Below are 20,578 nucleotides of genomic sequence, written 5' to 3'. Positions count from 1 at the left end.
CACCTACAATGCAGTAAAAGCTTTGATTTGATGATTTGATGTTCTTGGCAAATTTCTGGGGAAACCCATGCTCTTAAGTACAGAGGATACCTGGTGGGAGGGACTAAGAAGTGAGGAAAACTGGAGGAAAAAGTAAATAACATACTCTCTCCATTTTCACCCTCCCTCACACTCCCTGCCCACCACCCCTCATCACCCTCCTCCCCAACCATCTGATATTAACAAGGTAAACCTGCTGTTTAACTCAGATACTCCATGAAGAAACATCATTAAAGTTAAGAATGGAAAAAATGGGGTGCAAGATTGCAATTTCCCATTGAGTGCAGCTCCTCAATGGAAGTGTGGGAATTTAGAATCAAGCCAGGTATATAAGTCACATGATAATTTGGCATCACCTCACTCTATTTCTCCTGCTGTTCTAACTGTTTTATTTCAATAGGCTTTAATAATCCCACAGTAAAAGCACAATATTCATGTTTTGAAACTAAAAACTGTGTATAAACAAGTGGCAGTATGGAAGTTTCTCCAATTAAAAGGTAAAATGTTATGTATCATTAGTATGAGTTTCATAATAAGTCCCATCACAGTCTGAACAATATATATTAACAAATTACTAAGTAGTAACCAATCTGTTCAAAATTTGATTGAATTCTGTTCAAGAACTTAAATGCTTTAGGTTTTAAACACAATTTACATTATAAAATGAGACTCCGGTTATTCAGCCTTTGTACAAATAATAGAACCGGAGTGGAACACTCCTAAAATAGAATCGCTGGCATGGAGATTTCACGTTGGAAATGTTGTTCTCACAAACACAAGATTTTTCTCTTTTCCTTGTGCGTGGCATTGTTATCGCCTCGGCTGTGATAGTGATGGAGATCCAGAGTGTCTGCGGAAGAGAGAAAACACCATCAGTTCAAGTGACCAGCTGATTATGGAGTGAAGTAACAACTGAGAAAATTAGCTTGCTCACCTGAAGTGAGTAACAGATGGTTTTCACTTCCAACTGCTACAGCAACATTCCTGGTCTGTTCTGACAAAGAACCAAGTGATGGCACAGCTTGATAATCGAAAGCAAAAAAGTTGTTTTATATTCATTGCCAAATATTCATTTTAATTATCAAAATAGGGACGTAAGAATGAGAGTAGGCCATTCAGCCCATTACCATTTTTGTTTATCGTGGTTGATTTATCTGTTTAATCTGAATTCTTTGTCTTTTCTCCATGTCCTTTACTTCCCAAGTAAGTAATTATCACACTTTTGATCAACTGAAATAACTTTGCATCTATGACCTTCTGGATTCGTGCATTCCAGATTCTCACAATACTCTGTGTGAAAACACTTTCCCTATTTAACTGCCTTAGTCCAAACAAGTTGTGGGAGTCAGTTGCCAGTGATCGCCAGAGCTGGCGGGCAGCCATAAAGGCAGGGCTAAAGTGTGCCGAGTCGAAGAGACTTAGCAGTTGGCAGGAAAAAAGACAGAAGCGCAAGGGGAGAGCCAACTGTGTAACAGCCCTGACAACCAATTTTTTCTGCAGCAACTGTGGAAGAGTCTGTCACTCTAGAATTGGCCTTTATAGCCACTCCAGGCGCTGCTCCACAAACCACTGACCACCTCCAGGCACTTACCCATTGTCTCCCGAGACAAGGAGGCCAAAGAAGAAGAAGTCCAAACTGTGACGTAAAAGGAGTAATTTTATTTCCCGTCCAATGGGGAGCCATAACTCCAGGGAGCACATATAAGGAAACAGGCAAATGCCCACCAGAATCCATTAAAATTAATGAGCAGACAACCATGGGAAATCAATGCCCAATAACGCACATAGAATTAAGTGATGTAAGGAGCTGTATCAAGCGTGTGAACTTGTAAAACTATCCCTTATGTGTTCTTATTCTTGATTCCACATCAGAAAGATATGTTATTCATTCTCTACCCTACCAACTTCTCTTTATTATTTATAAAACCTTAATCAGATCACTTCAGCATAACATCAGAGGAACCAGAGATAAACAACTCAAAAAGAATACACTTGACTCTAAAATTAAGATGCGTTGAACTTTATAAGAGAACAACTAAAAATGGTTGTTTTCCCCAGTTCTCTGAGGGCTCCACTGGTCTCCTACTGAAGTTAAAACATAAGATTGGAAGAATCCCTACAGAATTTCCATGCCAATATTCTGATCAGTGTTCTGTATAACTTCAATATTTTCTTTACATTCAAAACCACTTGTGATGAAGCCTATCATTTCATTCGGCTTTTTGATTGCTCTTTGCACTAGCAAGTTAGCTTTTAATGACTTATATGACTCAAACACCAAGTCCTTTTGTTTGTTTAACTCCTTTCTCCTAAGGGTTCCCAATCTCAATAATAGTCTATTCTGCCATTCTATGTCTTTAACGTACTACCTCCTATTTTATGTTTAAGGGGTTGCAAATGTAGTTTACTTAAATCTATCTATGTCCTTCTGAAATTTTTGGTTCCTACATTATTATTAACTGAAAACCTGGACATACTCCATGCTTTACTGTTGTGTGATAATTGAGAAAGTCATTATCCCAATTTTCTGCCTCTACCTTCATAGAACAGGGCTATCACCTGTTCCATGTGTTGTAATTTTAGCTACAATCACCAGCTTGGAAACTTACCAGATGCTTTCTGAAAATTCATGTGTAAGTAATTGATTGATCCTCCTTTATTCCTCCACCTCAATAAATGTCAAATAACTCTTAAATTAGTTGACATGGCTTACATTTCAGAAAACTATGCTATTTCTCCTTTATCAGTTTGTAGCTTTTCAAGTACTCACTTAATCTGTCTCTGATGATTAATTCTAGAAATTTTCCCACCATTGACGTTAAAGTATATATGTATACAAGTCAAAAGTAATGATCTGATTCTGCTGCTAATTACACTTTTATGATTCACTAAGGGAAAAGAATAAGCACATTTCATCTGTGCCTGCAATCTGCGGGATATATGCTGCTCTTTGTCAATATTGATAATGCTAACAGATGCTAGTGCCTAAGACATATCTATTCTCAGAAATACACGTTACTTCATGTTTCTCAAGTCGGTATCAAGATTATAGAAGATTTGATATTCAAATTTAGTCGACCTGTTCAGGTGAATATTGCCAGTTCTCAGCTGATTCATGAGATAAGCAAAGTGCAGCAGTGAAAAGGGAGAGCTGCATCTCATAGGGAAGTGCACAAACTCTCAGCAGTGGTCCAGCCACAAATGCACAGCTCATGGTGCAGCATGGGCAGCAGCTACAGTACGATTCCCCTATGAATGTCCTGTCCACCATAACTGAAGAAAGAAGCAGGGGGCAGCAGTGAGGAAAATAAGTATATCGGTGAAGGGTAACGAGTAGTTCACAGTACTGCAATTTTACAAAGCAACACACTCTTTGATGCTGCACAGGTCAATAAAGAAGGATATTACATTGCATTTTCATTTACAAAAGGAACTCTTAAATGTTGGAAAAAATATCACATATTAACACTGCACTGGACTAGGGCCTCAGAATCTTCAGGTTATGTGGACATTCCAGGGTATCAGCTGAGCTCCTGCCCCATTCATGGAATAAGCATCCTGCCAGCCTTTCAAATAGTTCCTTCCTAGCTGAAAAAACACAGCTGAATAAACAGGGCTCTTACAGTTTTCGCCCTTTATTCTCATTCAGTGTGTAATGCTTTCTGTTTAGTTGAAGTGAAAAAAAAATATTGTTCATAGGCAATATGATTTTTTTTGTTAATTTCTATACATATGAGATCTTGGGCTTCATAGAGGCATTGAGTACAAAAGCCGGGAAGTTATGCTGAACCTTTATATAGTTCTGGTTCAGCCCCAACTGGAGTATTCCTTCCAGTTCTGGTGACCACATTTCAGGAAAGATGTGAGGGTCCTTGAGATGGTGCAGAGGAGATTTACCAGAATGGTTCCAGGAATGGGGGATTTTAGTTACAAGGTTAGGTTGGAAAAGCTATGTTTGTTCTCCTTTGAACAGAGGAGCTTGAAGGGAGATTTATTCCAAGTGTACAAGATTATGACAGGCTTAGATAATTTAGACAAGGAAAAACTGTTCCCATTAATTAATGGTACAAGGACTGGGGGACACAGATTGAAGTTTTTGGACAAGACATGCAGGGGGAATATGAGGAAGAACTTTTTTATGCAGTGGGTGGTACTGACCTGGAACTCGCTGCCCACAGGCATTGGATGGGCACTTGAAGGAAATAGACTTGCAGGGCTACAGGGATCAAGCGCGGGAGTGGGACTGACTGGATAGCTCGGTGGAGAGCCAGCATGGACTCAATGAGCTGAATGGCCTCCTTCTATGCCATAAATGACTCTATGACTCTATAAATCAACTGAAACAGATGTTCAATGGGTAAAATACCTGAAAGGTTGCAATCTGTCAGAAATCCTTCATACTCTGCAAGATCCAGAAAGTTTGCATATTCATGTGCTGGAGCACCCTCACTGTTTGGTTGTTGTATATTACCATATCGTCGGACAGAATCACGCATTCCTTAAAGTGTCAAAAGATAATGCATTACTGATTGCATTAGATGTAACAGTTTGTCTGCTGTCAGATTTAAAGTTCACTAAAAATGACTAAACATTAAAACAATTTGGGAGCTTAATGCTAAAATTATTGACATTAATAGAAGTCCTAAAAATTGTGCCAATCAAGGTGAGGATAATAGCTCTGGAGAATCTAACTATTTCAGAATTTAGGCACCCTGGCTGTGAAATTTGATCGTACCAAATCAGGGCACGATCTGGGTGAGGGCCCATTGCATGCACTTAAAGAGGCCAGTGGCAGGACCATGGGAAATCAGTCCACCAGCCTCATTAGTATAGTACAGGCAAACTGCATGTTAGTCAGGACTCCAAAGGCAACTTATTTGTCATGTGGGGGTGTGAGTGAGTTTGGCTCAAGGAAAGCAGGAGATCGAGCAATGGCAGGCAGTGGCCTACAGTTGTAAACTGGATCCAGGAGCAGCACTCATGCAATTCCTTTAAACATTGCTGGTTTGGCAACTGTATGTCTGAGAAAACTATTACTCACAATCTAATTTCAGATAGCAATCTGAAAGAGACATCAGGCCCCCAATTTGCATAGGTAATATGCCTAAGACCAGTTTCAGGCAGAAGGTCTGAATGACTGCAAGGCATTCTCACCAGCACACTCCAGCATGGAATGAGTGTATGCAACCATATTGAACCCTTCAGCACCTGCTTTTCGTGTGAAAAATGGGCACCATGCAAACAAATTCCAAACAATTCTAGGTGAGGTTCAACATGGGTTAGATGTAGAATAAAATTCTCTCTACTCTGCCCTACTAATAACAACTTATATTTATAACGCACCTTTACCATAATAAAATGTTCCAAGGTGCTTCACAGGAGCATTATAAAACAAAATAGGACACTAAGCCATACCAGAAGATATTAGGACAGATGACCAAAAGCTTGACCAAAAGGTTTAGGGACAGCATGCTAGAGCTTAGGGCCACCAATGGTGGAGTGATTAAAATCGGGAATATTTAAGAGGCCAGTATTAGAGGAGCACAGATATCTCGCAGGTTTATGGGGCTGGAGGAGATTACAGAGATAGGGAGGGGCAAGTTCATGGACGGATTTGAAAAGAAAGATAATATGTTGCAGCAATAAGGTACTAAACAATCTTGAGTTGAGTGGTTATAAAACTGTGGGTTCTTTATTATAAAGTAACACATTTACAAGAGAGCTCTATCATACCCGTGTAACTAGGTGTCTTACACAACTCCAACTAACTGATCACATGTTGGATGACATAATTTCCTGTGATGATGTGTGGAGTATCACAGAATTCACAGAATTGTTACAGCACAGACGGAGGCCACACAGCCTGTCATGTCTACGCTGGTTCTGTGAAGGAGCAATTTATCTAGTGCCACTCCCCTGCCTTTTCCTTGTAGCCCTGCACATTCTTCCTTTATAGATAACAATCCAATTCCCTCTTGAATGGCTCAATTGAACCTGCCTCCAACACACTCTCAGGCAGCACATTCCAGACCTTAACCATTCGCTGCGTGAAAAAGTTTTTCCTCATGTCGCTATTGCTCCTTTTGCCAATTACCTTAAATCTCTTGTTCTTGACCCTTCCACCAATGGGAACAGCTTTTCCCTATCCACTCTGTCCAGACACCTCATGATTTTGAACACTTCTATCAAATCTCCTCTCAACCTTCCCTTCAAGGAAAACAGTTCCAATTTCTCCAATCTATCTTACTGAAGTTCTTCATTCCTGGAACCATTCTCATGAATCTTTTCTGCATTCTCTCTAATGCCTTCACATCTTTCCTAAAGTGTGGTGTCCAGAACTGGACACAATACTCCATCTGAGGCTGAACCAGTGTTTTATATAAGTTTAACATAACCTCCTTGCTCTTGTACTCTATGCCCCTATTGATAAAGCCAAGGATGCTGTATGCCTTATTAACCGCTCTCTCAATCTGTCCTATCACCTTCAATGATTTATGTACATATACACCCAGGTCCCTCTGCTCCTGCATCCCCTTTAGAATTGTACCCTTTAGTTTATATTGTCTCTCTGCATTCTTCCTGCCAAAATGAATCACTTCACAACATTAAAGTTCATCTGCCACCTGTCCGCCCGTTCCACCAACTTGTCTATGTCCTTTTGAAGTTCTACACTATCCTCCTCACAGTTCACAATGCTTCCAAGATTCGTATCATCTGCAAATTTTGAAATTGTGCCCTATACACCAAAGTTTTGTTCTAGCCATAGTCCCAAAGGACCATCGGCATCTCTCCCCACGAGAGAGACATAGTTGGTGATGTATAGCTTGAGGTCACCACTCCACAAGCATGGGGAAAGGCGAGGAGGTAGGCCTCCATGAACTACCACAGCTGGTACAGGATTTGAGTCCAGGCTGTTGGTGTCTTTTGACATCACACGCTAGCCAACTGAGCTAACCAACCACACCCCCCCACCGCCGCCCCCAGCACCACGTTTTAGCTCATTAATATGTATCAGGAAATGCAGGGGTCTTAACACTGACCCCGAGGGATCTCTACTACAAACCTTCCTCCAGTCTAAAAAACATACATTAACCTTACTGTTACACTGTTAAAGTGATATCACAGCAGATGAGAATTTTAAAATCAAGATGTTGCTTGACCCGGAGCCAATGTCGGTCATTGAGCACAGGGGTGATAGGTGAATGGGTCTTGGTGCGAGCTAAGACATGGGCAGCAGAGTTTTGGATGACCTCAAGTTTGCTTTAATATAACCAGCCTCCAAAGTAATTTAGGATTGAAAGTTAGGATAAGGTCCAGGAGAGTAACCAAATTATCAGGATACAGGTTGGTTGAGTGATGAGTTAGTCAAGGTTATTTATGATGGCATTAGTATAGGCTCGATCATTGCAGAAGTGTGGCCTTTACTGACAATGAACATTAAACACCAAGCATGATCAAATCAGCAGAGGGGAAGTTCCAGTAGATAGATTTGATTCTGTTTAATGACATTTTGAAATATTTAGGTGTCACTTGTTGTGCATGATGCCATTGGAAAGAAAACAGTCATAACATGAGAGGAGTTGGTAATCTGTGTAATTTATATTCAAAAATCTCAAGCAACTTTAGAGATTAGAAAACCATTCTCTCCCCAATTGGAGAATTAGCACGTGGAACAGACTTGTACAGACGGTAGTTCATTCAAGGTCAGCTGCCACCTTCAAAAGGGAACCAGAATGATATTTGTTCAGAGGTGGATTGATGATTACAGAGACATCAGGCTGAATTTTCAGGTCCCACTAGGGTGGGAACAGAGGTAAGCAGGGGTTGAAAATACCGGTGCGAGCCAGCATGCTGGTTTTCCGACAGGGTTCCCAGCATCAACCAGTTTCACCAGGGCAGGGAGAGAACATATGAACAGATGAATTAGGAGTGGGAGCAGACCACCCAGCCCCTTGAGCCTGCTCCGTCATTCAACAAGATCATGGCTGATCTAATTGCAACCTCGACTCCACATTCCCGCCTACCCCCTATAGCATTTCACTCTCTTGCCTACCAAGAATCTATCTACCTCTGCCTTAAAAATATTCAAAGACTCTGCTTCCACTGCTTTTTGAGGGAGTGAGTTCCAAAGACTAACAACCCTCTCAAAGAAAAAAATTGCTCATCTCAGTCTAAGGGCAACCCCTTATATTTGAACAGTGACCCCCTAATTTTAGATTTTCCCACAAGAGGAAACATCCTTTCCACACCTATCCTGTCAGGACCCCTCAGGGTCTTATATGCTTCAATCAAGTTGCCGCTTACTCTTATAAACTCCAGCGGATACAAGCCTACCATGTCAAACCTTTCCTCATAAGACAACCTGCCCATTCCAGCTATTAGTCTAGTAAACCTTCTCTGAACAGCTTCCAATGCATTTACATCCTTCCTTAAATAAGGAGACCAACACTGTACACAGTACTCCAGATGTGGTCACAACAATGCCCTGTATAAGTGAAGCATAGCCTACTTTTGCATTCAATTCCCCTCGCAATAAATGATAACATTCTATTTTTTTAAAAATTCATTCATGGGATGTGGGCGATGCTGGCCAGGCCAGCATTTATTGCCCATCCCTAATTGCCCTTGAGAAGGTGGTGGTGAGCTGCCTTCTTGAACCGCTGCAGTCCATTTGGGGTAGGTACACCCACAGTGCTGTTAGGAAGGGCGTTCCAGGAATTTGACCCAGCGACAGTGAAGGAGCGGCGATATAGTTCCAAGTCAGGATGGTGTGTGACTTGGAGGGGAACTTGCAGGTGGTGGTGTTCCCATGTATTTGCTGCCTTTGTCCTTCTAGATGGTAGAGGTCGCAGGTTTGGAAGGTACTGTCTGAGGAGCCTTGGTGCATTGCTGCAGTGCATCTTGTAGATGGTACACACTGCTGCCACTGTGCATCGGTGGTGGAGGGAGTGAATGTTTGTAGATGGGGTGCCAATCAAGCGAGCTGCTTTGTCCTGGATGGTGTTGAGCTTCTTGAGTGTTGTTGGAGTTGCACCCATCCAGGCAAGTGGAGAGTATTCCATCATACTCCTGACTTGTGCCTTGTAGATGGTAGACAGGCTTTGGGGAGTCAGGAGATGAGTTACTCACCGCAGGATTTCTAGCCTCTGACCTGCTCTTGTAGCCATGGTATTTATATGGCTATTCCAGTTCAGTTTCTGGTCAATGGAGGCCCCTACGATGTTGATAGTGGGGGGATTCAGCGATGGTAATGCTGTTGAATGTCAAGGGGAGATGGTTAGATTCTCTCTTGTTGGAGATGGTCATTGCCTGGTACTTGTGTGGCATGAATGTTACTTGCCATTTATCAGCCCAAGCCTGGATATTGTCCAGGTCTTGCTGCATTTCTACATGGACTGCTTCAGTATCTGAGGAGTCACGAATGGTGCTGAACATTGTGCAATCATCAGCGAACATCCCCACTTCTGACCTTATCATTGAAGGAAGATCACTGATGAAGCAGCTGAAGATGGTTGGGCCTAGGACTCTACCCTGAGTAACTCCTGCAGTGATGTCCTGGAGCTCAGATGATTGACCTCCAACAACCACAACCATCTTCCTTTGTGTTAGGTATGACTCCAGCCAGCGGAGGGTTTTCCCCCTGATTCCCATTGACCTCAGTTTTGCTAGGGCTCCTTGATGCCATACACGGTCAAATGCTGCCTTGATGTCAAGGGCAGTCACTCTCACCTCACCTCTTGAGTTCAGCTCTTTTGTCCATGTTTGAACCAAGGCTGTAATGAGGTCAGAAGCTGAGTGGCCCTGGCGGAACCCAAATTGAGCGTCACTGAGCAGGTTATTGCTAAGCAATTGCCTCTTGATGGCACTGTTGATGACACCTTCCATCACTTTACTGATGATTGAGAGTAGGCTGATGGGGCAGTAATTGGCCGGATTGGACTTGTCCTGCTTTCTGTGTACAGGACATACCTGGGCAATTTTCCACATTGCAGGGTAGATGCCAGTGTTGTAGCTGTACTGGAACAGCTTGGCTAGGGGCGCAGCAAATTCTGGAGCACAGGTCTTCAGTACTATTGCCGGAATATTGTCAGGGCCCATAGCTTTTGCAGTATCCAGTGCCTTCATTCGTTTCTTGATATCACGCGGAGTGAATCGAATTGGCTGAAGTCTGGCATCTGTGATGCTGGGGACCTCACTGGGAGGCCGAGATGGATCATCAACTCGGCACTTCTGGCTGAAGATTGTTGCAAATGCTTCAGCCTTATCCTTCGCACTGATGTGCTGGGCTCCCCCATCATTGAGGATGGGGATATTTGTGGAGCCACCTCCTCCAGTCAGTTGTTTAATTGTCCACCACCATTCACGGCTGGATGTGGCAGGACTGCAGAGCTTCGATCTGATCCGTTGGTTATGGGATCGCTTAGCTCTGTCTATCGCATGCTGCTTACGCAATTTGGCACGCAGATAGTCCTGTGCTGTAGCTTCACCAGGTCGACACCTCATTTTGAGGTATGCCTGGTGTTGCTCCTGGCATGCGCTCCTGCACTCTTCATTGAACCAGGGTTGGTCTCCTGGCTTCGTGGTAATAGTAGAGTGGGGGATATGCCGGGCCATGAGGTTACAAATTGTGGTTGAGTACAATTCTGCTGCTGCTGATGGCCCACAGCGCCTCATGGATGCCCAGATTTGAATTGCTAGATCTGTTCGAAATCTATCCCATTTAGCATGGTGATAGTGCCACACAACACGACGGCCGGTATCCTCAATGTGAAGGTGGGACTTCGTCTCCACAAGGACTGTGTGGTGGTCACTCCTACCAATACAGTCATGGACAGAAGCATCTGCAGCAGGCAGATTGGTGAGGACGAGGTCAAGTATGTTTTTCCCCCGTGTTGGGTCCCCCACCACCTGCCGCAGACCCAGTCTAGCAGTTATGTCCTTTAGGACTCGGCCAGCTCGGTCAGTAGTAGTGCTACCGAGCCACTCTTGGTGATGGACATCGAAGTTCCCCACCCAGAGTACATTTTGTGCCCTTGCCACCCTCAGTGCTTCCTCCAAGTGGTGTTCAATATGGTGGAGTGTTGACTCATCAGCTGAGGGAGGGCAGTAGGTGGGTGGTAATCAGTAGGAGGTTACCTTGCCCATGTTTGACCTGATGCCATGAGACTTCATGGGGTCCGGAGTCGATGTTGAGGACTCCCAGGGCAACTCCCTCCCTACTGTATACCACTGTGCCGCCACCTCTGGTGGGTCAGTCCTGCCGGTGGGACAGGACAAACCCGGGATGGTGATGGCAGTGTCTGGGACATTGTCTGTAAGGTATGATTCCGTGAGTATGACTATGTCAGGATGTTGCTTGACTAGTCTGTGGTCTATTAGCTTTCCTAATTACTTGCTGAACCTGCATGCTAACCTTTGGCGATTCATTTATCCACAGCACATGTTACTTCTTCAAAGAACTCCAATAAATTGGTTAAACATGATTTCCCTTTTACAAAACCATGATGACTCTGTCTGATTACCTTGAATTTTTCTAAGTGCCCTACTGTAATAATAGTTTCTAACATTTTCCAGTGACAGATGTTAAGCTAACTGGCCTGTAGTTTCCTGCTTTCTGTCTCCCTCCCTCTTTGAATAAAGGAGTTACATTCACTATTTTCCAATCTAATGGAACCTTCCCCAGATCTAGGGAATTTTGGAAAATTAAAACCAACGCATCAACTATCTCACTAGCCACTTCTTTTAAGACCCTTGGGTGAAGTTCATCGGGACCCAGGGACTTGTCAGCCCGCAGCTCCAAGAATTTCAGTACCACTTCCCTTCTTTTCATTCATTCATTCAGAGATTCAGCACTGAAACAGGCCCTTCGGCCCACTGAGTCTGTGCCGACCAACAACCACCTATTTATATTAATCCTACATGAACCCCATATTCTCTACCACATCCCCACCATTCTCCTACCACCTACCTACACTACGGGCAATTTACAATGGTCAATTTACCTATCAACCTGCAAGTCTTTGGCTGTGGGAGGAAATTGGAGCACCCGGCGGAAACCCACGCGGTCACAGGGAGAACTTGCTGATTGTAATTTTCTTCAGTTCCTCCCTCCCTTCCATTTCCTGATTTACAACTATTTCTGGGATGTTATTTGTATCCTCTATAGTGAAGACAGATGCAAAATTCATCTGCCATCTCCTTATTTTCTATTATTAATTCCCCAGACTCACTTTCAATCGGACCAATGCTCACTTTGTTAAATCTTCTTTTTCAAATATCTATAGAAACTCTTACTATCTGTTTTGATATTTCAAACTAGCTTTCTCGTATTCTAACTTTTCCTTCCTTATTAATCTTTTAGTCATTCTTTTCTTTTTTTATATTCTGTCCAATCTTCTGACCTGCGGCATCCACCAGCTCCCAAATACTGCAACTGCAACACATCGCCTGTCCAGCCATCTCTATTCTATTTAATTAATTAATCTGGTTGTTAAATATTTGGATGTTTAAATTAAATTAAATTAAAAGTACCTGTTTAAACAATCAATTGTAATGAATACTTCTAGTCCTGTTCTGTGTTTATACTCTTATTATAACACTTACTGTTACACTACCATGATTGAAAACATTTTTAATTACCCAGCTCCTAATTTGAATCAATACCCTCCCTGCTGGTCCCTCTCTCTCTCTATATATATATATGGTAAATCAATCAAGTCTTATTTTATATTTAATTAACTTAGATTAAATTGAAAGCTTACACACACCGGCCTGCTTTCTGTTTCTCCGCACTCTGTTGATTGTGACAGGAGGGTGTGAATGCGAGTAAGGCAGGTATGGGGATCCAGAATTTAGCTTTGGAGGAGTCTCAGCCAGTGCCCTTATCCAATAGGTACGAGGTTCTAGCTCTCAGTGTGGACGAGGGCACAGACTGCAGGGAAGATGAGCAAACTGACCACAGCACTGTGGTTCAGAGCGCCATTCAAGTTGGGGAGAAAAGAGAAGTGTAGTAGTAATAGGGGATAGCATAGTTAGGGGAATAGATACTGTTCTCTGCAGCAAAGACAGGGAGTCCCGAAGGCTGTGTTGCCTACCTGGGGCCAAGGTTAAAGACATCTCTTCTGGGCTGGAGAGGAACTTGGAGTGGGAGGGGAAGGATCCAGTTGTCGTGGTGCATGTAGGTACCAATGACATAGGTAGGACTAAGAAAGAGGTTCTGCTGAGGGACTATGAGCAGTTTGGGGCTAAATTAAAAAGCAGAACCTCAAAGGTAATAATCTCCGGATTACTACCTGACCTACGTGCAAATTGGCGTGGCATAAATAAAATCAAAGTGATTCCTGACAATGCAGCGGCCCGCTGACGGCATCGGAGTGTGCCAAGCTGCGCACATGCGCAGATACATCTTGCCAGGACTAAGTCGCGCATGCGCGGGATGACATCATCGCGCCATGCCAAAGTCATCGCGTATCCGCGCATTGTCCATCTTTGCGCATGCACGATAAAGCGACATCGGGTATTCAGCCCCCACTCGGCTGGAAGAAGCGGTTGAATGGGAGACTTTGAGGCTGGAGCTCGATCCCCGTCACTCGCTCTTGCCCCACTAGCCGCTTTCCCCCCTTGGCAACTCATTCCAGGCCTCGATGCTTCCTCCCCTCAGCCGCTCGCTCCAGACCTCGCTGCTCCCCACAACCCCCCTTCCAGCCGCTAGCTCTAGGCCGCGGCGCTTCCCTCCTCTCGGCCACTCGCTCCTACGTCGCCCCATTACCCCTTGCAGCCTGCCTTGTTTCTTCGGGCAGTGTGTGGAGACTGATCAAATGTGGGAACGAGTGGTCCAGAGGAGGGAAGCGGCGCGGCCTAGAGCTAGCAGCTGGAAGTGGGGGGGGTGGATGCAGGCATTGAGCGACCGACCGGAGACCGGGGTGGGGCAAGCGGGGAACAATCGGTCGGGGAAGTGGGGGGGGGGAGAGCAGCGAGGTCTGGAGTGAGCGGCAAAGAGGGGAGCGGCCGGTAGGGAGGAGGGGGAGAAAGTAGGACTCAATGAGTAAGATGAACCACCTGTGGTTAACAAAGGCGGTCAAGGGGAGTATCCAATCAAAAACAAAAGCATACAAAGCATCGAAAACTAGTGGTAGACGAGGGATTGGGAATTTTCTAGGAACCAGCAGCGGATAACTAAAAAACTAATAAAGAGGGAGAAAATTGATTCTGAAAGTAATTTGGCAAGAAATATAAAAACAAACAGCAAGAGCTTCTACAGGTATATAAAAAGAAAGAGAGAATCGAAAATAAGCATGGGACCCTTGGAGAATTGATAACGGGGAACCTCAACCCCCCGCCTTTCCTGACAATTTAATGGGCCACCCTGCCCAAACTTGGAGGGCTGATAAAATTCAACCCAGTAACTCTGCTCGATACCTAACTGTAGGAACTTGAAAATGTTCCATGCACAGGATGGTGCAATGAATGAATTATCGTGAATCAGCTTTAGATTATTTTACCTTTTAAGAAAAATATGTATTGTTATGAATAGTTTATTTACTTGAAGATTGTGGTCCAGTCCTACAGCTTTAGTACTAATTTACCCTGATTATGGATGATAGGCTCTGTATGCTGAATTTCTCTGGGCCAGGCCACACGACCTGATGACTGCATTCTGCCTCCTTCCATCTGAATTTTATTGAAGTATACAGGAGTTTCTTCTTGTCTTGAGTTTTCACCTACATAATAAAAGTTTGAAGATTGCAGCATTCAAAGAAAAACATTCATTCATGCACAGAAATTTGTCATTCCATATGTTACATGGTTTTGAGATGATTATTCTCTTCTGTGATATTATAAATGATAACATATGTACATCAGCAAGGACTTAATAGTTAGACTCTAGAGCACATATAAAATTAAATTATAGAGACACCAGTAAGGTAAAAATACAAAAAGCTGTACAGATAAAATTGACACAAAAATAAAATACTGCAGATGCTGGAAATCTGAAACAAAAACAGAAAATGCTGGAAATACTCAGCAGGTCAGGCTGTAGAGAGAAATGCAGAGTTAACAATTCAGGTCTGTGTGACCTTTCAACATTTGATTCGTAAAGACCCGTAACAGTGGCCTCATTTCCATATATTTTAACGACCATTTGTTTCAGAGAAAATGGATTGCAACTGAAAAAAATGTATTTTGAGACAGAAATTTGTGACCCACTCCACATTTCTATTATAAATTGGTTAGTTAGTCATATTGGTTTGATTTAACTCTGTGTCTTTCAACTATGATGGTTTAAGCTGTGGAACGAATCTGCTCCCTGCAACAGATTTGATCCGACATAGAGGATCTGCTAAATGTTTTCGTTCCATTATTAAGAATACAGGACAACACAGGTGTCAAACATATTGCTATGATATACCAGATTGCATTAAATGAGTTCAACGTGCAGAAATCTAAAGGACATAGCTGCTAGACTGGGTCTGTGCCAGGTGGTGAGGGAACCAATGAGAGAGAAAAACCTACTTGACCTCGTCCTCAACAACGTACCTGTTGCAGATGCATCTGTCCATGACAGTATTGGTAGGAGTGACCACCGCACAGTCCTAGTGGTGACAAAGTCCTGTCTTCACATTGAGGATACCCACCATCGTGTTGTGTGGCACTACCACTGTGCTAAATGGGATAGATTTCAAACAGATCTAGCAGCTCAAAACTGGGCATCAATGAGGTGTTGTGGGCCATCAGCAACAGCAGAAATGTATTCAACCACAATCTGTAACATCATGGCCCAACATATCCCCCACTCTACCATTACCATCCAGCGAGGGGACCAACCCTAGTTCAATGAAAAGTGCAGGAGGACATGCCAGGAGCAGAACCAGGCATTACTAAAAAGGAGGTGTCAGCCTGGTGAAGCTACAACCATCTTCCTTTGTGCCAGTGATGAGTTTTCCCCCGATTCCCATTGACTCCAGTTTTGCTAGGACTCCTTGATGTCGTACTTGGACAATGCTGCCTTGATGTCAAGGACAGCCACTCTTACCTCAACTCTTTTGTCCATGTTTGGCTATAATGAGGTCAGGAACTGAGTGGCCCTGGCGGAAACCAAACTTGCATGCCAAACAGCGAAAGCAGCAGGCATTAGACAGGGCTAAGTGATCCCATAACCAACGGATCAGATCTAAGCTCTGCAGTCCTGCCACATCCAGTTGTGAATAGTGGTGGACAATCAAACAACTAACAGGAGGAGGAGGCTCCACAAATATCCCCATCCTCAACGATGGGGGAGGCCAGCACATCAGTGCAAAAGACAAGGCTGAAGCATTTGCATCTATCTTCAGCCAGAAGCGCCGAGTGGATGATGCATCTTGGCCTCCTCCTGAGGTGCTCATCATCACTGCTGCCAGTCTTCAGCCAATCCATTCACTCCACGTGATATCAAGAAATGGCTGAAGGCACTGGATACTGCAAAGGCTCTGACAACAATCTGGCAAAAGTACTGAAGACTTGTGCTCTAGAAATAGCTGCGCCCGTAGCAAAACTGTTCCAGTACAGCTACAACACTGACATCGATCCAGCAATGTGGAAAATTGCCCAGGTGTGTCCTGTACACAAAAAGCAGGGCAAAGCCAACCCGGCCCATTAGGCCCCATCAGTCTACTCTCGATCATCAACGAAGTGATGGAAGGGGTCATCGACAGTGCTATCAAGCGGCACTTGCTCAGCAATAACCTTCTCACTGACACTCAGTTTGGGTTCCGCCAGGGCCACTCAGTTCCTGACCTCAATATAGCTAAACATTGTCAAAAGAGTTGAGGTAAGAGTGGCTGCCCTTGACATCAAGGCAGCATTTGTCCAAGTATGAGATCAAGGAGTCCTAGCAAAACTGGAGTCAATGGGAATCGGGGGAAAACTCACCACTGGCACAAAGGAAGATGGTTGTGGTTGTTGGAGGTCAATCATCTCAGTCCCAGGACATCACTGCAGAAGTTCCTCAGGTTACTGTCCTAGGCCCAACCATCTTCAACTTCTTCATCAATGACTTTCCCTCCATTATAACATCAGAAGTGGGGATGTTCGCTGATGTTTGCACAATGTTCAGCACCATTCACAACTCCTCAGCTATTGAAGCAGCCCATGTCCATATGCAGCAAGACTTGGACAACATCCAGGCTTGGGCTGATAACTGGCAAGTAACATTCACGCCACACAAGTGCCAGGCAATGACCATCTCAAACAAGAGAGAATCTAACCATCTCCCCTTGACATTCAATGGCATTACCATCGCTCAATCCCTCACTATCAACATCCTGGGGGTTACCATTGACCAGAAACTGAACTGGAACGGCCACAAAAATGCTGTGGCTACAACAGCAGGGAATTCTGTGGTGGGTAACTCACCTCCTGTCTCCCCAGTGCCTGTCCATCTAAAAGGCACAAGTCAGGAGTGTGATGGAATACTCTCCACTTGCTTGGATGGATGCAGCTCCAACAACACTCAAGAAGCTCGACACCATCCAGGACAAAGCTACCCATTTGATTGGCACCCCATCCACAAACATTCACTCCCTCCACCACCGACCCACAGTGCCAGCAGTGTGTACCATCTACAAGATGCACTGCCGCAACGCACCAAGGCTCCTTAGACAGCACCTTCCAAACCCATGACCTCCACCACCTGGAAGGACAAGGGCAGCAGATGCATGGGAACACCACCACCTGCAAGTTCCCCTCCAAGCCACACACCATCCTGACCTGGACCTATATTGCCATTTCTTCACTGTCACTGGGTTAAAATCCTGGAACGCCCTTCCTAGCTCCCCAAGGGTTGCAGCAGTTCAAGAAGGCAGCTCATCACCACCTTCTCAAGGGCAATTAGGGATGGGCAATAAATGCTGGCCTGGCCAGTGACATCCACATCCCACGAACGAATAAAATAAATTTGACATCTATCACCCTTAAGGACTGATCAGGGGCTGTGCTGGGGCTGCGATTGCTCAGCCAATGCTCCATACAAGTGCCACTCCTCAATAGGAGTGCTTTATCTGGGGGAATTAGCTCTTAAATTCCTTGTTTAAGTGAAGTGATGAAGTAGTAGGCTTGGATGAGCACTGTGGGATATTTTAAAATGATGCAATCAAAGAATTGAATGAAGATGTTCAACTGGTTAAATACCTGAAGGATGGTGATGTTTTAACGAGTCTTTTTTCATTTCAGGGTGAATGTTTGCATATTCATCTGTTGTAACACTGCCACTGTTCTGTTGTTTTGGACTGTTGGGTGGTGGTGTAATAATATGAGCTCCTTGATAAAACAAAACAATTGGTCATAAGGAGGTTTTCCGCTCATTCAGGTTTGTGTACATTTGGATATTCTTGCATTCCCTGCCCCAGCTACAGGCAATATGAAGCCTTTTCAAGTCTGTTTAATTTACATTGGAGAGTCTAGAACTAGGGGGCCATGGACTCAGGATAAGGGGTCAGCCACTTAGCACTGAGTTCAGAAGAAATTCCTTCAAACTGACGGTTGGGAATCTTTGGAATTTTCTACCCTCGAGGGCTATGGATACTCAGTCATTGAGTATATTCAAGACTAAGATGTTTAAATTTCTGAGCACTAAGAGAATCGAGGGATATAGGGATAGGGCAGGAAAATGGAGTAGATGTAGAAGTTCAGCCATGATCTTATTGAATGGTGGAGCAGGTTCGAGGGGCCATATGGCCTTCTCCTGCTTCTATTCCTTGTATTCTTATGAGAGAAAATCTAACGATCTCCCCTTGACATTCAACAGCATTACAATCACTGAATCCCCCACTATCAACATCCTAGGGGCTACCATTGACCAGAAACTGAACTGAAGTAGCGATATAAATACCCTGGCTACAAGAGCAGGTGAGAGGCTAGAAATCCTGCAGCGATTAACTCACCTCCTGAGTCCCCAAAGCCTGTCCACCATCGACAAGGTACAAGTCAGGAGTGTGATGGAATACTCTCCACTTGCCTGGATGGGTGCAGCTCCAACAACACTCAAGAAGCTCAACACCATCCAGGACAAAGCAGCCCGCTTGATTGGCACACCATCTACAAACATTCACTCCCTCCACCACCAACGCACAGTAGCAGCAGTGTGTACCATCTAGAAGATGCACTGCAGCAATGCACCAAGGCTCCTTAGACAGCACCTTTCAAACCCGCGACCTCTGCCAACTAGATGGACAAGGGTAGCAAATACATGGGAACACCACCACCTGCAAGTTCCCCTCCAAGTCACACACCATCCTGACTTGGAACAATATCGCTGTTCCTTCACTGTCGCTGGGTCAAAATCCTGAAACTCCCTTCCTAACAGCACTGTGGGTCTACCTACCTCACATGGACTGCAGCGGTTCAAGAAGGCAGCTCACCACCACCTTCTCAAGGGCAATTAGGGATGGGCAATAAATGCTGGCATAGCCAGTGACGCCCACATCCCATGAATGAATAAAAAAAAAATGTTCTAATCATGGGCTGGGAATTGCTCCTGCTGTAACTTTGCAAGAAGCTTGGTGGAAACTTAATTTACTTTTTGAGAGAGATTAAACATAAAAATGATCTGTAAGAAATATGTATTTTGAAATAGTTCTGTTTTCCAAACACTATTCATTACAAAGAACAAAGAACAGTACAGCACAGGAACAGGCCATTTGGCCCTCCAAGCCTGCGCCGATCTTGAAGCCTGCCTAAACTAAAACCTTCTGCACTTCAGGGGACCGTATCCCTCTATTCCCATCCTATTCATGTATTTGTCAAGATGCCTCTTAAACGTCGCTATCGTACCTGCTTCCACCACCTCCCCTGGCAGCAAGTTCCAGGCACTCACCACCCTCTGTGTAAAGAACTTGCCTCGCACATCCCCTCTAAACTTTGCCCCTCGCATTTTAAACCTATGTCCCCTAGTAACTGACTCTTCCACCCTTGGAAAAAGCTTCTGACTATCCACTCTGTCCATGCCGCTCATAACTTTGTAAACCTCTATCATGTCGCCCCTCCACCTCCGTCGTTCCAGTGAAAACAATCCGAGTTTATCCAACCTCTCCTCATAGCTAATAACCTCCAAACCAGAATGTGTGGCGACCAGAATTGCAAGAAATATTCTAAGTGTGGCCTAACTAAAGTTCTGTACAGCTGCAGCATGACTTGCCAATTTTTATACTCTGTGCCCCGACCGATGAAGGCAAGCATGCCGTATGCCTTCTTGACTACCTTATCCACCTGCGTTGCCACTTTCAGTGACATGTGGACCTGTACGCCCAGATCTCTCTGCCTGTCAATACTCCTAAGGGTTCTGCCATTTACTGTATACTTCCCACCTGCATTAGACCTTCCAAAATGCATTACCTCACATTTGTCCGGATTAAACTCCATCTGCCATTTCCCCGCCCAAGTCTCCAACCAATCTATATCCTGCTGTATCCTCTGACAATCCTCATCACTATCCGCAACTCCACCAACCTTTGTGTCATCCGCAAACTTACTAATCAGACCAGTTACATTTTCCTCCAAATCATTT

The 20,578-nt window shown here is 44.2% G+C and overlaps 1 protein-coding gene across 3 annotated transcripts in view; it reads right to left on the bottom strand.

Annotated features, from left to right (window-relative positions):
- Positions 1 to 258: 258 nt before the first annotated feature.
- Positions 259 to 20,578, bottom strand: part of LOC137345281 (uncharacterized) — a 56,389-nt gene continuing 36,069 nt past the window's right edge. For 2 of the 3 annotated variants that reach the window (XM_068008800.1, XM_068008844.1), the window contains 5 exons: positions 18,205 to 18,333; positions 14,625 to 14,759; positions 4,406 to 4,537; positions 974 to 1,060; positions 259 to 889 (listed from right to left, as the gene is read on the bottom strand). In XM_068008800.1, the coding sequence (XP_067864901.1) occupies positions 807 to 889; positions 974 to 1,060; positions 4,406 to 4,537; positions 14,625 to 14,759; positions 18,205 to 18,333 (566 nt within the window). In that variant the 3' untranslated portion in view covers positions 259 to 806. The remainder of the gene's footprint in view (positions 890 to 973; positions 1,061 to 4,405; positions 4,538 to 14,624; positions 14,760 to 18,204; positions 18,334 to 20,578) is intronic. The other variant, XM_068008855.1, reaches the window with a different exon arrangement.

The sequence above is a fragment of the Heterodontus francisci genome, chromosome 1 (assembly GCF_036365525.1).
Source record: "Heterodontus francisci isolate sHetFra1 chromosome 1, sHetFra1.hap1, whole genome shotgun sequence".
NCBI classification, from domain to species: domain Eukaryota; kingdom Metazoa; phylum Chordata; class Chondrichthyes; order Heterodontiformes; family Heterodontidae; genus Heterodontus; species Heterodontus francisci.
Note: the sequence above shows the minus strand (reverse complement) of the source record. Positions and strands in the feature narration are given on the sequence as shown.